Source organism: Gracilinanus agilis, chromosome 5, assembly GCF_016433145.1.
Source record: "Gracilinanus agilis isolate LMUSP501 chromosome 5, AgileGrace, whole genome shotgun sequence".
Lineage (NCBI taxonomy): Eukaryota > Metazoa > Chordata > Mammalia > Didelphimorphia > Didelphidae > Gracilinanus > Gracilinanus agilis.
The window spans coordinates 109,916,522-109,930,131 of record NC_058134.1 but is presented as its reverse complement, the minus strand read 5'-3'; the positions used below and the strand labels follow the sequence as shown (position 1 = coordinate 109,930,131).

The 13,610-nt window shown below is 40.9% G+C and overlaps 1 protein-coding gene across 1 annotated transcript in view; it reads right to left on the bottom strand.

The window, feature by feature from the left end:
* The window catches only part of PARP12 (poly(ADP-ribose) polymerase family member 12), a 37,885-nt gene extending 36,054 nt beyond the window's left edge, over positions 1-1,831 (bottom strand). The window contains exon 1 of the mRNA XM_044678229.1: positions 1,452-1,831. Coding sequence (XP_044534164.1) covers positions 1,452-1,831 — 380 coding nt within the window. The remainder of the gene's footprint in view (positions 1-1,451) is intronic.
* Positions 1,832-13,610: the final 11,779 nt, after the last annotated feature.

Sequence of the window (13,610 nt, the reverse complement as noted above, 5' to 3'; positions counted from 1 at the left end):
GGGGGGGGGGGGGGGGGGGGGGGGGGGGGGGAGAGGCTCTCCTAAATCTCTTCCCTTCTTTCTCCCATCCTTCCTGGCCAACCACAATCCCATCTCTTCACCAGGCGGCTGGCTTCCACCTACATCCGGGTGGGTCCTGCTTTCAGCAAGAGCATTACCCAAAAGCTGGATTTACTTAGGAGAAAATGGGGAGTGGGAATCCTTACTTTACAAAAAAGAACCTGAGTTCAACCAAGAAGAGCTGCAAGGGGCGCCAGAGGCCACCAAATTCACCCCCTTCATTTAACAAAGGAGTGATGTGACCAAAGTCACTATGGGAGTAAACAATACGACAGGATTTGAACTCTTTGAACTCGGGTTGTCCAGACTTTGTCCACTACACTTACAAGAAAATGACTTCTTAAAATGTTTTTTCCTAGGAACTTATCGAATTTTCCCCTACGTTTCTAGAATACTTCTATTACAGAAAATGGACCCAAAGGCGTATTGCAATTCTCTTTCCCCATCTGTATGACGAAGGGCTCTTCAGCCAGGACCCATTTTGTGAGGTTTAACGATAAGATCTCTCACGTTTTGGGGCTTCGGGGTGCCAAAGTTCCTTCACGACCTCCTTTAATCCTCCCATGAAACATCGAGGTGGGGGCAATTAGTGTCTTGATTTTACAAATCCGGGACCAGCAGGAAGATCACGTGCAAAATGGCACTGTTTACAGTTGAGAAAGGCGGGTCAGAATTAGATAAATTCTGAAGTGTGAAGGGCGAGAAGAAAAGGGCTGGGAAAGGGGTGGCCGCAACCTCTGGAGGTCGTTCCTCCGCCTTCCTTTTCGTCCCCTCCCCCTCCCCGAGTCACCCCGAAATGTTTTGTTGAGGACTGGGGGCTAATTCTTTTTCGGAGTACGCGCTAACATACACGCTGGTCTTTTGCCTCCTTCTTTTGCAGGGTACCGTCCAAGTCCGGAAGCAACTAGAAGTTGACTTGAATAAGGAAACCACAGAAGTCCGGAAGACGAGTTCGAATTCTGACTCAACTGAGTCGACTCTGGAAAGGTCCCTTCGCCTCTTGCCCTTTATTTTCTCGTCTATAAAACGGGGATAATGACAGCGCTTGCCTCACTGGGTGCTTCCGAGAATCCAAGGACCTAAAGCCTCTAAAGCAATTCCCCGAGTCATCCCTTAACCTGGGTTTGCCTCTCCGTAAAATGGAGACATAACAAGAGCACTTCCCTCCCGAGGTAGCAGGGAGGCTCGAAGGAACGCACGGCAAAAGCGCTAGATAAACGTTACGGAGCTCTGGGAGCTCTGGCCGGATAGTGATAGCGATTCCCTGGGCGGGTGCTGAGGGGCTGGGGTTGACCCGGGAGGGAAGGGGTCGCGGGCAGGTGAGCGCCGGGCCCGCGGGGAGCCACCCCATCCCATCCCCCCCAACACAGAGCCGCAGGCCGGACGCTCACCTGGAGTTGCTGAATTTGCAAGTTCCGTAGAGGAAAAACTTGCAGAGATGCAGCTGCCCGCAGCTCCCGTCGCAGACGCTCGAGTACGCCTGGCACAACCTCACGTCGCTGGCGGCCACCACCACCACAACCGGACCGCGCTCAGGGCCGCCGCCGCCCCCGCCCCCGCCCCCTCCACCTGCGCCGCGGACTCCCTCTTCGCAGTCCTCAGAGCGCGTCCGCAACACGAAGCGCTTCTCATACAGTTTGCGCAGCGTCTTTTCCAGGACTTCCTCGCTAATGCCGGCCCGGAGCCTCCGCACCAGCTCCCCCAGGTCCAGGCTACCCCCGGCAGCGCACAACTCGTGGGTGACCAAGCGGCCTAGAGCTCTCTGGGCCATGGTCGTCTAGCCTCCTCTCGCCCTGGCCCCGGCGGAATTCTCCGCGGCAGAAGACGCGCGCGCCGGGACTAGCCTCGCCTCAGAAATGGGGGCGCGCCCTGCACCAGCTGGAGAAAGGCGGGGCCAGCCCCAAATCGAAACTGGAGGCAGCCCCAAGAGAAGAAAACGAAATTTATCTCAAGCCCCGCCTCCTCCCCCCCCCCCCCCAATTTCATTTCGCTCCTAGTTCCCTGGGGTTCATTGGTGGAGTCGGGCGGGAGGAGCCGCTAGAGACTCGCCTCTTCCCTTTAGGGAAGGACTTCGGCCACCAGGCACCGGGAAGTTATGGCTATATTATAACATGGTTAACTAATATGTTTATATTATATCGACCTGGAAAACCACAGAACTATCAAAGCGGTTATAATAACGGTCTTTAATCGAGGTAGAAAGATTAATTGGCCTCAGGCCTGAGATCCGCAAAACTACAAGAATGCAGGAGGCTTACATGGATTTTGGAAAAGGGGGAAGGCATGTACCCTGTTATTACTAAAATGACAGCGAGGTGATAACACATGTATAACCCAGTGGAATTGTTTGTCAGCTCCAGGAGTGGGGGAGGGGGGAAGGGAGAGAAAATGAATCATGTTACTGCCAATGAGGAATCTAAGAGAACCCCAAGTTTTAGGGTTAGCTCGTAAACCGGAGACAGAGAGAGGGAAGTTTCAGACTTGCTATCTGAGACTGAACAATAGACCTTAAAGTAAAAGGTTATACTAGTGTAGATGGAGCTGGCAGGCCTAAACATATACTAAATATCCTTTTTTGTCTTAGTAGTAATCCCCATTGTATCAGAGATCCTTCCCAAGAAGATCAACCCCCAGGCAGGAACCATCCTTTTAGTGTCCATTGTAAGTAGTCCTCTCCCAGACACCTTATCCTCTGCTATGGTTTCTTTCTCAAGGCTGTCTGTACAGTTTGAACACTCCCATTTCCTTATAGCCATGGTGATGTCAATCAATCATATTTCCCTGTCCCTCAGTTCCCCAAAAGGTATATAAATTCCTCAAATTCTATGGTGCTTTGGAGCTATCATATCGCTAAGTGATCCTCCCAGGGATACTGTCCCCAGAGTCCGGGGTATAGACCCTGTAAAAGTTTTTGGCGCGGGGATCTGGACATAGTTGAATATTGGATCTATCCCTCTCCTGATTAAAGATTTGGGTTTTTTTTACTACTTTAATAGTTCTCTGTTATTTCCAAATTAATTCTATCCACACAAAAAAACATGGCAAAATATTTTAAGATTTAGAAAAAATAAAGAAAAAAAGATACTTAAATTTGACACTATCTACCACTAAGATCCAGAGGGCTCAGTGGTTGCAGGATGCTCTGTTGATTAGTCTGGAACAAAGGCAGCCTGGGAGTTTCCCTGAAGGCAAAGGTAAATTTGGGGATTCATAAAACAAGGTTGTCAATTATAATATACAATTATATAGTCAACTTGAAATCTAGAAACCCCCAAGTTTAGTTAGCTTGAAAGCTGAAGACATCAAGTTTGACCTTGTTATATGAGAATTTCTCCTGGAGGGAAATCCCAGCTTCACAAGTTTCAACTAACATAGACCTTAAAGTACTTTAGGTGCAGCTAGCAGACTCAATCAGGTGTTAAGTACCCTTTAGTCCCAGTATATTCTCCCACTGTGTCAAAGCCCTTTGTCAGGTAGCCCAGTCCTTGGACTGGATCTTTCCCTTTTGTGTCTGCCGGGAGCCACTCAGAGAAATAGGGTCTTTAATAGGGTCTTTTATCTGGATCCCATCAAGGTCAATACAGCTAGCAAAGCCCTGTACTGATTCTGGTGGCCTGAAAGATCAGGCTAGGATGGATGGCTTATCCAAAAATCTGACCTCTCTCGGTGACTCTCTTCTAATCAACTCTTTATTATTGAAAGCATTATAATCTAGTTTTTTAGGATAGCCTCAAATCCCATAGAAAACCCCTAAGTACCCTATGGTATACCAGCATTTATTGAGTTAACGGCCCTTTTCCCTCAGCTGAGAATAACAGAAAATAGCAGAAGCTGCTTGTATCTTTTTCTCTGCTTCAGAAGTCACAAGGACACTGCATGGCAGGTCCAAGCAAATTCCATTCTCACTTTAGTACCTTCCCACACTGAACTGTACCCCACAATCTTAAAGGCTCATTCTTTAACATACCTTTTGAAGTATGGAAGCTTTTACTAAAATAGAACTTAAAGTAATACACATTCTTTAACCTTGAACACTGGCTCATCCAGGTATAATCTACATGAGAAAAAATGTGTATGCTATATGCCAACTGTGATGCAATTCTTATAACCTTGAGTGTCTCTGTACAGCTTTTGATTTCAAATGTACTTTGTAGAATGAACTGTTCTTGGAAAAATGTATAAAATAAAATACAAGCTTGGAGCTGTTGGAGTAGTCATGAGCTAATGAGTTAGACTGACAGTTCCCAGTTTCTGCTTCATTCTTTCTCACCTAAACTGTGTACCTTTCCAGACCCCTGGAGTTACTGGCAGGCTTCCAGCATGTGTCCATTGTAAAGCATCAACCTCTCCCTAATAATCCTCATTTCTTTGTAGTCATTGTAAATCTAATCAACCATGCTCTCCTGTATTCAGTTCCCCAGGATGTATATAAGTTCCCCAGGTTCCATGGTTCCTAGAAGCTATCATCTCATGATGTGATTTCTCCCAGGGATACTGTTCCCAGAGAAGCAGGGTATAAACCCTATAAAGGTTTTGGCTTTGGGCTCTGGATTCAGCCTTCTATTGGACTTATCCCTCTCCCTCCAGAGTACCCTCCTGAGGTATAGACCCTGTAAAGGTTTGGCATGGGCTCTGTATATGACCAAATATTGGACTTATCCCTCTCCCAGGGATACTGTCCCCAGAGTCCTGGGGTATAGACCCTGTAAAGGTTTTGGCACCAGGCTGTGGACATGGCCAAATATTGAACTTATTCCTCTCCTGATTAAAGACTTGTTTTTTCTGACTACTTAAGTAGTTCTGTAGTTTTTTCCAGTTTAACAATACTAATATATGATAATTGGTGTATTTCTATTATATTGGCATATGATAATTATTAGCGAGTAACTACTGAATGTTTATATTATCATATAATAATGTATCTATTAAATTTTATATTTTAAGTGTCTGCTATGTGCCAGGAGCTTTACATATTTTCCCACTTATCCTCACAACAACTCTAGGAAGTAGGTGCTATTCCTATCCCCACTTTACAGATAATAGAACTAAAGCAGAATGGCTGTGAATTGCCTGGAGCAGGCAGTCTTTGAGGACTTTTGAACTCAGGTCTTTCTGACCCCAAGGCTAGTGTCACCAAGCTGCCACTTAATCATGTTATCATATTACTAATAACAATTATGAGAAAGAACTGTGGGAATAGAAACACAGAAGAAAAACATATGATTGATCACATGGTTCCATGGGGATATGATTGGGGATGTTGACTTTAAATGATCACTCTATTGCAAATATTGATAATATGGAAATAGGTTTTGATCAATGATACCTGTAAAACCCAGTGGAATTGCTTGTCGGCTCCAGGAGGGGGATGGAAGAAGGGAGGGAAAGAACATGAATCATGTAACCATGGAAAAATGTTCTGAATTAACTAATTTAATAAATAATTTAAGAAAAATATTATTCTTAACAATTATCATGACATTTCTTAAATATTATTTAAATACTTTATGTTTTAATTTATTTACTATATTCGTGTAAAACAGATTTTATAGATCCAGATCCAACATAAGGGTGAGAACTCATTAGTTATTTTGTTGAAATTAGAGGGCATGGAAGGACTTACATGATCTGATGCAAAGTGAAGTGAACAGAACCAGAAGAACAATGTATACAGTAACAGAAATAGTATACGATAATCACAAAAGCAAGTCTCCAAGATAACCACAAGGGACTCATGATGAAAATTCGCTCCACAGCCAAAGAAGGAAATGTTGGAGTCTGAGGCAGATCAAAGCTCTACATTTACATATTACAAATACATATTACAAAGTATTATATTTCCTTCACTAGATTTCTATTGTATGTGTGATATGTATCTTCTATCATTGTTGAAAGCTATCCAACAGCTCCAGGGGTCTGAGAGGTGCACAGTTTAGGTAAGAATGAGGCAGATACTGGAAATTGTCAATAAACTCATAGCCACTCCAAAAAGCCTCTGAGCTTTCTCTATTTTATACATTTTTTTCAAATAGCACTTTCTTACAAAGCGCATACTGCGGCTGCCCAGACACACCAAGGTTACAGAATTACATCATGATTAGTATATGGCTTTACAAAGAATTTTCTCTGAAGATTATGCCCGGATGAGAAAAAGTCCCAAGGTTAAAAATGAGCCTTACTTTATCTAAAGTGGAATTTTGCCTGAGCCTGCCACTCCATGACCTTGGGACGTCTGGAGCAGTAAGAGAGATATACCTACAGCTGCAGCTGTCCTCTGCTGAGTGAAAAAAGGCTGTTAACTCATTAAGTGCTGGTTTACTAAAAACTTAAAGCTATCCTAGAAAATTGTATTATAATGCTTTCCAATAAGAAAAGGTATTGATAATAAAAGGAGTCACAGAGAGGAGTCCAGATTTTTATCTTGGATAAGTCATCCATCACCTGACCTGAACCTTTCAGGTCTAATGAGTCAATATATGACCCTGTCAGCTATATTGACTTTGATGGGGTCCAGATAAAAATACCCTATTTCTCTGAGTAGATCCCAACATATCATGCATGAGCAATAAGGAACTATATACTACATCAAAATATGGGGTAAAACCTATATCAGACTATTCACCATCTAGTGAGGGGAAGGTGTAGAGGGAGAGAGAATCTGAATTCTGAAATGTTAAAAAACAATTGTCAAAAACTGTTTCTACATGTAACTGAAAAAAAATTTGTGATGGGGAGCGCTGTCCTGATTCACAAGGATTTCCCACCTAAATAATTACAAAGGCACCCCAATAAAGTTAAAAAGGTTTATTAGGAAGATGGATGGCCGAGGGGCAGCTCCCCAGGGGGTCTGCCTGCTTAAAGTGACAAAAAATGGGTTTTTATTGGTTTCACAGGAGAGCTGACAAACAAGGGGAGGGAGACATGTGACTTACAGGTGACTTGGTGGGGCTAGAAGTGATGACTTCGGTGACTTTGGGAAGGGCTTGAGGTTGATTCATGCCTTTAAGGATAGGTAACTTTGGGGAGAGAGGGCCTGAAGTTGACATTGTGACTGACCAAGGCAGATGACTAGGGGGAAGGCCTGTGGTTGAAGAAGTTGTTTAACAGGAGATCTCAGGAAGTGGAACATGTATGCCATCTTTATCCATTTTATCGGTGGTCATCAGGGATTGTTTTCTCTTTCCAGATCAATTATGGGAAATCCTTCATTTGTCCCCTGAAACTTCTTGGTTTTCTGTGTCCTGCTCCATTTCCCCCTCTTTATATTTCTGGGTTCCACTACATTTCCACCTCTTTTATTTTGAGAGAAAAAGTTTCCCCCTCTTAAAAAAATTGAGGAGGAGGGATATTACCAATAAATGAATTAAGAGAGGTCCAGAATGGAAAATAAACAGGAGCCCCATGGGGATCCAGAGTTTTCAGGCTTCTGGTCCTTTGACATTTTTCTAACTTGTAGTGGATGCCCATGAGATGGTATGGATCCAAGGAGAGCCTGCATAGAACTTTTACAATATGGATTAGATTTGCCTCACCCTTCTTGATGAACAGAAAAATTAGTGAATCTCAGGACCCCTCTAAACGTTGTTTAGGTTAGGAAAACTGTGTGTTGTCAAGGCAAAATATCAGGCCAGCTGAAATGGATTTTGGCCTAAAGTGTCACTATCCTTATCTTGAATTCCTTGTAGAAATTAGTACAATAATACAGAAGGCAAAGGTAATATGGTAGCAACTAACAACATTAACTAGCATCAAGCTTCTTTAAATTTTAGTAGCTTATCCCCAGTGCCAACATCTTAGATCTCAGATGTCTCATGTATTTATCTGAATTAAAAATCATCCTTTGACAATCAGGGGTAGGTAGTTTGGTTTCTTTGGTTCCAGTGGTTTGTAGAGATCCTTTAGATATCCCTGCTAAAATCTTTTACAAAGCAGATTCCAATACAGATTAGTACAGCTTTTATGAACAACACATAAATAATAATCCTCTTGCAGATAGAATTTTCTACCCCAGGTTCTATAAGTAAGACAGAAATTTCTGGGCCATAATTCTGAGCCCAAGATCCAAACTTTAATTGTGGTAAATTATTATTTTTTTAAACCCTACCTTCTGTCTTAGAACCAATATTGTGTATTGGTTCTAATACAGAAGAGTGGTAAGGGTTAGGCCAGGGATCAGCAACCTTTTTGGCCGTGAGAGCCATAAACACCACATTTTTAAAAATGTAATTTCATGAGAGCCGTACAGTGCGCACTCCTGTAACAGTGCCTGAAAAAAATTTGACTTTATGGCTCCTGCAGAAAGAGCCATATCTGGCCCTCAAAAGAGCCAGTTATGGCTTGAGAGCCATATGTTGCCAACCCCTGGGCTAGGCAATAGGGTCAAGTGACTTGTCCAGGGCAACACAGCTAGGAAGTGTCTGAGGCCAGATTTGAACCCAGGACCTCACATCTCTGGGCCCAGCTCTCAATCCACTGAGCCACCCAGCTGCCCCCAATTGTGGTAAATTAAAGCTGATGGTGCCATGGGTTTTTACAGCTATTCCTAAAGACCCTTGACAGCAGATACAGATCACAGATGAATAAAAACTCACATACTTAAAGCATGTTAGCTAGCAGTTGATAAATTATAATTGTTAGCTACTGATTCACTTGGTTGCTTGGAATATGGAATGTTCACAACTTCATCTTACAATATGTGTTACGCTCTTATCTTCTACTGAGCACTTGCTCTGATTATAGAAGTCATAAAAGGAAAAATGCAGGGAACACAGAGTGATTTGATTCTGTTTGACTTTAGATAAGAGTCAGAGCTATCAATCATTCATGCAGTACCCACAGCTCTTCGGAATCAGGTAGGACCAAGTCAGAAGGATCATATTCCAGTTTGGGCTGAGATTGTCCTTTTAACTTTTATAAGAACCTGTACCTGTAGTGCCTTGTGACTCTTCTAGATGATCTAACAATACCTGAATTCAAAACTCAAAATAATAACAGTTGAGATCTCAAGAGCTTTTATCTCAAATGGAAAATCTGACTAATCACAGTTCAGAGCTGAAGAGTTTATATTATCAGTAATCCAATTCCATTGTCTTGAAATTCCATAACTCAAACAAGCTTTTTTATTTTGCAGGGCTGGTGATTCTGTTAACCAGGTCCATAAAAATCACTAAAGGAAAATTGACAAGGTTTTTTTCCTTTAGTTTTTCTATACAGTGATTACATCACTATCACAGATCTATCTGTGAGCTTTCAAGGACTTTAGGTTTGCTCCACCTTAAAAAGTTGTGGTAGGGAAACAAGTCAGTTCTTAAATTCTAATTAAAAATAGATAGGAGACACATTTACTTTACGAAAATAGACCTCCACTTTTCATTGAGTCAGAAAAGGGTTAATATTATTTTATATTATTTAAAACCTTTGTCTCTATGATTAGTGTTGGTTTCATCTCCCACTTTCCCTATCTAGTATACTGGGAGATGAGAACACTCTTAGTTGCTTCAAATATTGGTAATAGCTTAAATTTATTAGCATCAAAACATTCACACATTTTATCCTAATTACTACTCAATAATTAAACCCCAAATAATCTAGATTTCTTTAAAAAAAAGATTGCACATATAAGGAATGATGAATAGGATGATTTCAGAAAGCTCGAAAGACCTACATGAACCGATGCAGAGTGAAACAAGCAGAACCAGGAGAACATTGTATACTGTGACAGCAATACTGTGAATTGATCAAATGAGATAAACTTAGCTACTAACAATAATATAATGATCCAGGAAAATTCTGAGGGACTTATGAAAAAGAATGCTATCCACCTCCAGAGAAAGAACTAAGGGAGTAGAAATGCAGATGAAAACATATGATTTGTCACTTGTTTATTTGGGTATATGATTCAAGGTTTGGTTTTACAAGATTATTCATACAAAAATGAATAATATGGAAATATGGTTTGCATGATAATATATGTATAACTCAGGAAAAAAGAAAAAATAAATAATTAAAATAAAATAAAAGACTGCATTTAAAAAAATACTATATCTTAGCATACTGCTTTCTCCAATTCATGTCAGACATAAATTTAGTCCATAATACAAATTGGTAAATTGAGATAACTTCCTATTGTAACAACAAAGAAGGCCAGTCGTGAATCTTTAATAGAAGGGAGATAGAGAAAGTCTATGTGGTGACTCTCTCTTCTAGCACTCCCCTGGGGCCAAATATACACTGAGAGACTTTAAGCGGGTGTCACCCCAAAACTAGGTGACCTGGATGGTCCTGCTGTCCCACAGGAGCTGGGGGCAAGGCTTCCCTATACGAGGAGGTATGTGGTACCCCAATCCAATCCTGTATATGGATGGGGTTCACACAAACTTCCCCCCAATCAGTTAAATTCACAGCGGGTGGTCTGGCTTCAAGATGGAGGCAGCCAGATCAAGCTGTGGTTCCCCTCTCCCTCCTTGTCTCTCAGGCATTCTGGAACACTATCTGACTGCTGAATGGCTTTTTATTATTCACAAATCAGGGATTGGGGAAAGGGGTAAAGGGCTGAGGGATTTTGATTCGCTATTCCTATGGGGTTCATCACTTAGGTGGGAACTTTAGTGGTTCTCACTCCTAAGCTTCTCCCCTCGCCCCTTCTCCTTCTATTTCTATTTCTATTTTTCTGTTTCTATCCTTTTCTATAATTGTAAGTTTTGACTGAAAGGATCTTTCAGCAAGGTTGGGAATGGGTGAAGGAGAGTAAGAGATTGCTCCCAAAATGGAGTCCAAACTTAGCTAACTCGATGGTTGAAGTCTTAATGGCTTTGATCAGGGAATCAGGGTTTCAATTTCCAAAAGAAAGATCCTCAGGAAGCCCTCGGGACTGAATCGGAGCTGGGATATCCTCTTTCTCTCTCCTCCAGTTATTCACCTGAAGACCACTCCTCTTCCTTCTCCTTGGAGAAATTCTCAGAATCCTCTCTGGTCTCAACTGTCAGCAGGTGTCAGCAACTGCCTTCTCTGGCTCCTTTGGTCCCATCCACCTTGCACAAATCCCATCCTTACAGTATCCCGGTTTTGTGTAGTGGGGACTCCACTTAATTCATGCATCACTATTTCCTTTTCCTATCTTATGTTCTCCCTCCCTCCAAAATAATAAATCCTTATCTTGTCTTATCACTATACTAGTTTTCTATCTATTCCTATTCTAAGATGGGTTTTAGAGAGGTTGGTAGGGGGATGAGGGTTGCAATTTATATAACAATATTTACAGGGTGTAAAACAATTTTGTAACAAGAAAGGTTTTCCATTGAACACAATGTCTAAGTTTACAGTGTAACAAATTTTCTTATCCTTAAACTCTTCTAAGTTATTATTTAACCCATCTATGATTTTAACAGAATTTTAACTTATTTCTACTTTTAATGTATGTCTATCAAGTAATGCAATACAATTATCTTATTATTCCTAGCTGTTATCAAATTATGTTTAAACTACCTATGTTTTAAATGCAATGTTAATTTTTATATTGGGAATCTATTTTAGTATGTTAGTATTCTTGCTTATCTATCCAACAACACATATATTTTATTCTTATGCTTTCCCTGCACTAGCTTGCTAAAAATTTTTGAATTTCCCTAGTCCTTTCTGCACTTTCCCTATGTCTAATGTCCAAATTATCTGCTAAATTGTTAGTATGCTACAGTATCTACATAGTTAGAGACTATTATTTACAGTTCTTCTCTACTTTTCCAATCTATGTTACAGGTATGTATAAAATTTACATTATTTACACTATTATACAATTGCACAAGCATCAGTCTTGCATATCGATGTTAATCGGACAAGAAAATTGCTTGATCTCCTTATGTGGTTAAAATCTTATGGAACTTGCAACTATTTACATTATAGACATATATACGTTTTGTATTTTCACAATCTTCAGACACTCACTTATTTATACAAGGTCTTAACTAGATATCAGTTTTCTGTTGTGTTTTGTGTTCTCTTTATGTACTGTGCATGCAAAATACTCAACGCTTGTTTTCAAAGTTGTCAGTTTTCTTCAAATTGTCCGTAGATTTCTCTTGTCTCCTGATGCTATGTACTGTGGTTGCATTTTCCCTAAAGTGTGAGGTTAATTTGTGTTTTTGTGCTATCGCTGCACCATAGTCTTACGTAAACCATTTCCTTCTTTCCTCTTTGTGCAATTGTCCATTTTTTGCAAAGTTCAAAGTTCAAAAGTTTTTTCACAATGTCTTTTCAAGTACTCTTTCCTTGCATCTTTCTTCTTGGTGATTTTCCCAATTTCCTTTTCTTCTCTTGATTCTTTTCCCCTTTCTCTGTCACATGTTGTCAGTTGTCAAAATGCTGTTGGATGGGCTCTCTGGTCCAGATGCAGGAACAGTGTGGACTGTGATGTTTGGGTCAGTGATGTCAATCAATTGCTTGTGTGAGTATGTTATATGCACTTTCAGATGTTTTGCAATGATTTTGTGTTTTGCAATGATTTAAATTTCAATTCTCAGTCCTCAGCACTTTCTGTAATTTGTCTATCTTGAACTGTTTCTGGGTGTTCTGCATTTGTATATTTCTTTTCAGGTTTCATGTGGGTCACGTAGAACCACGAATCTTTTCCTTCTATTTTTACACTTGTAGGGGTAGTGAGCAAAATTTTATAGGGTCCTAACCATTTGGGGTCTGTTACTGATTTTCTTGTGAAGTTTCTTATGTACTCTATGTCTCCTGGTTTTAAATTATGCAAGTCGTAATCAAGGGGAATTCTCTGTTGAATCAAACCGAGTTCATGGAGTTCTGTGAGCCTTTGTTGAAGGGCCTGGATATATTTATGCAGTTCACAATCTGCACCCAGCATTGAGACATATGTTTTGTGAGGGTTTTGTGAGCTCTCCCTTGCCAAACAGGTCAGCCATATAGCATTACAAATGGGGAAAGATGTAAGTCCCTGCTAGGTTTGCTTCTCAGATACCATAACACTATTGGTTGAACTAGCAATCCAATATTGCTTTGATTCCATTTATATATACTGTTTTCATTGCTACAGTCTTCTCTACATTATGTTTGTAATCCTTCTGTATTTAGGCTTTTCTTTAGGTGTTCTGTACTTTTGATGGATTAGTCATCCAGTACATGTATGAAACATAGCCACTTATGTCTTTCTTCAATATCTATGTTTGGTACCATGATCACTAAATGTCCTCCTCCTCTCTCCTCCCAGTCCTTCAACCGAAGACCTTTTCTCTTCCTCCTCCTCGGAGAAATTCCCAGAATCCTCTCTGGTCTCAACTGTCAGCAACTGTCAGCAGCTGCCTTCTCTGGCTCCTTTGGTCCCATCCCCCTTGTACAAATCCCATTCTTACACTATGATTAAAGTCTATAATACATGCTGGATACATAAGTCAAATGTTTGCATTCAAATAATGAAATCATTTTTATCCCAATATATAAACAGAGCATTTGGTAATGTTCCACATAGCATTTAACAGCATTCCAAACTACAGAATTGGAGGGGGCAGCTGAGGAGCTCAGTGGATTGAGATCCA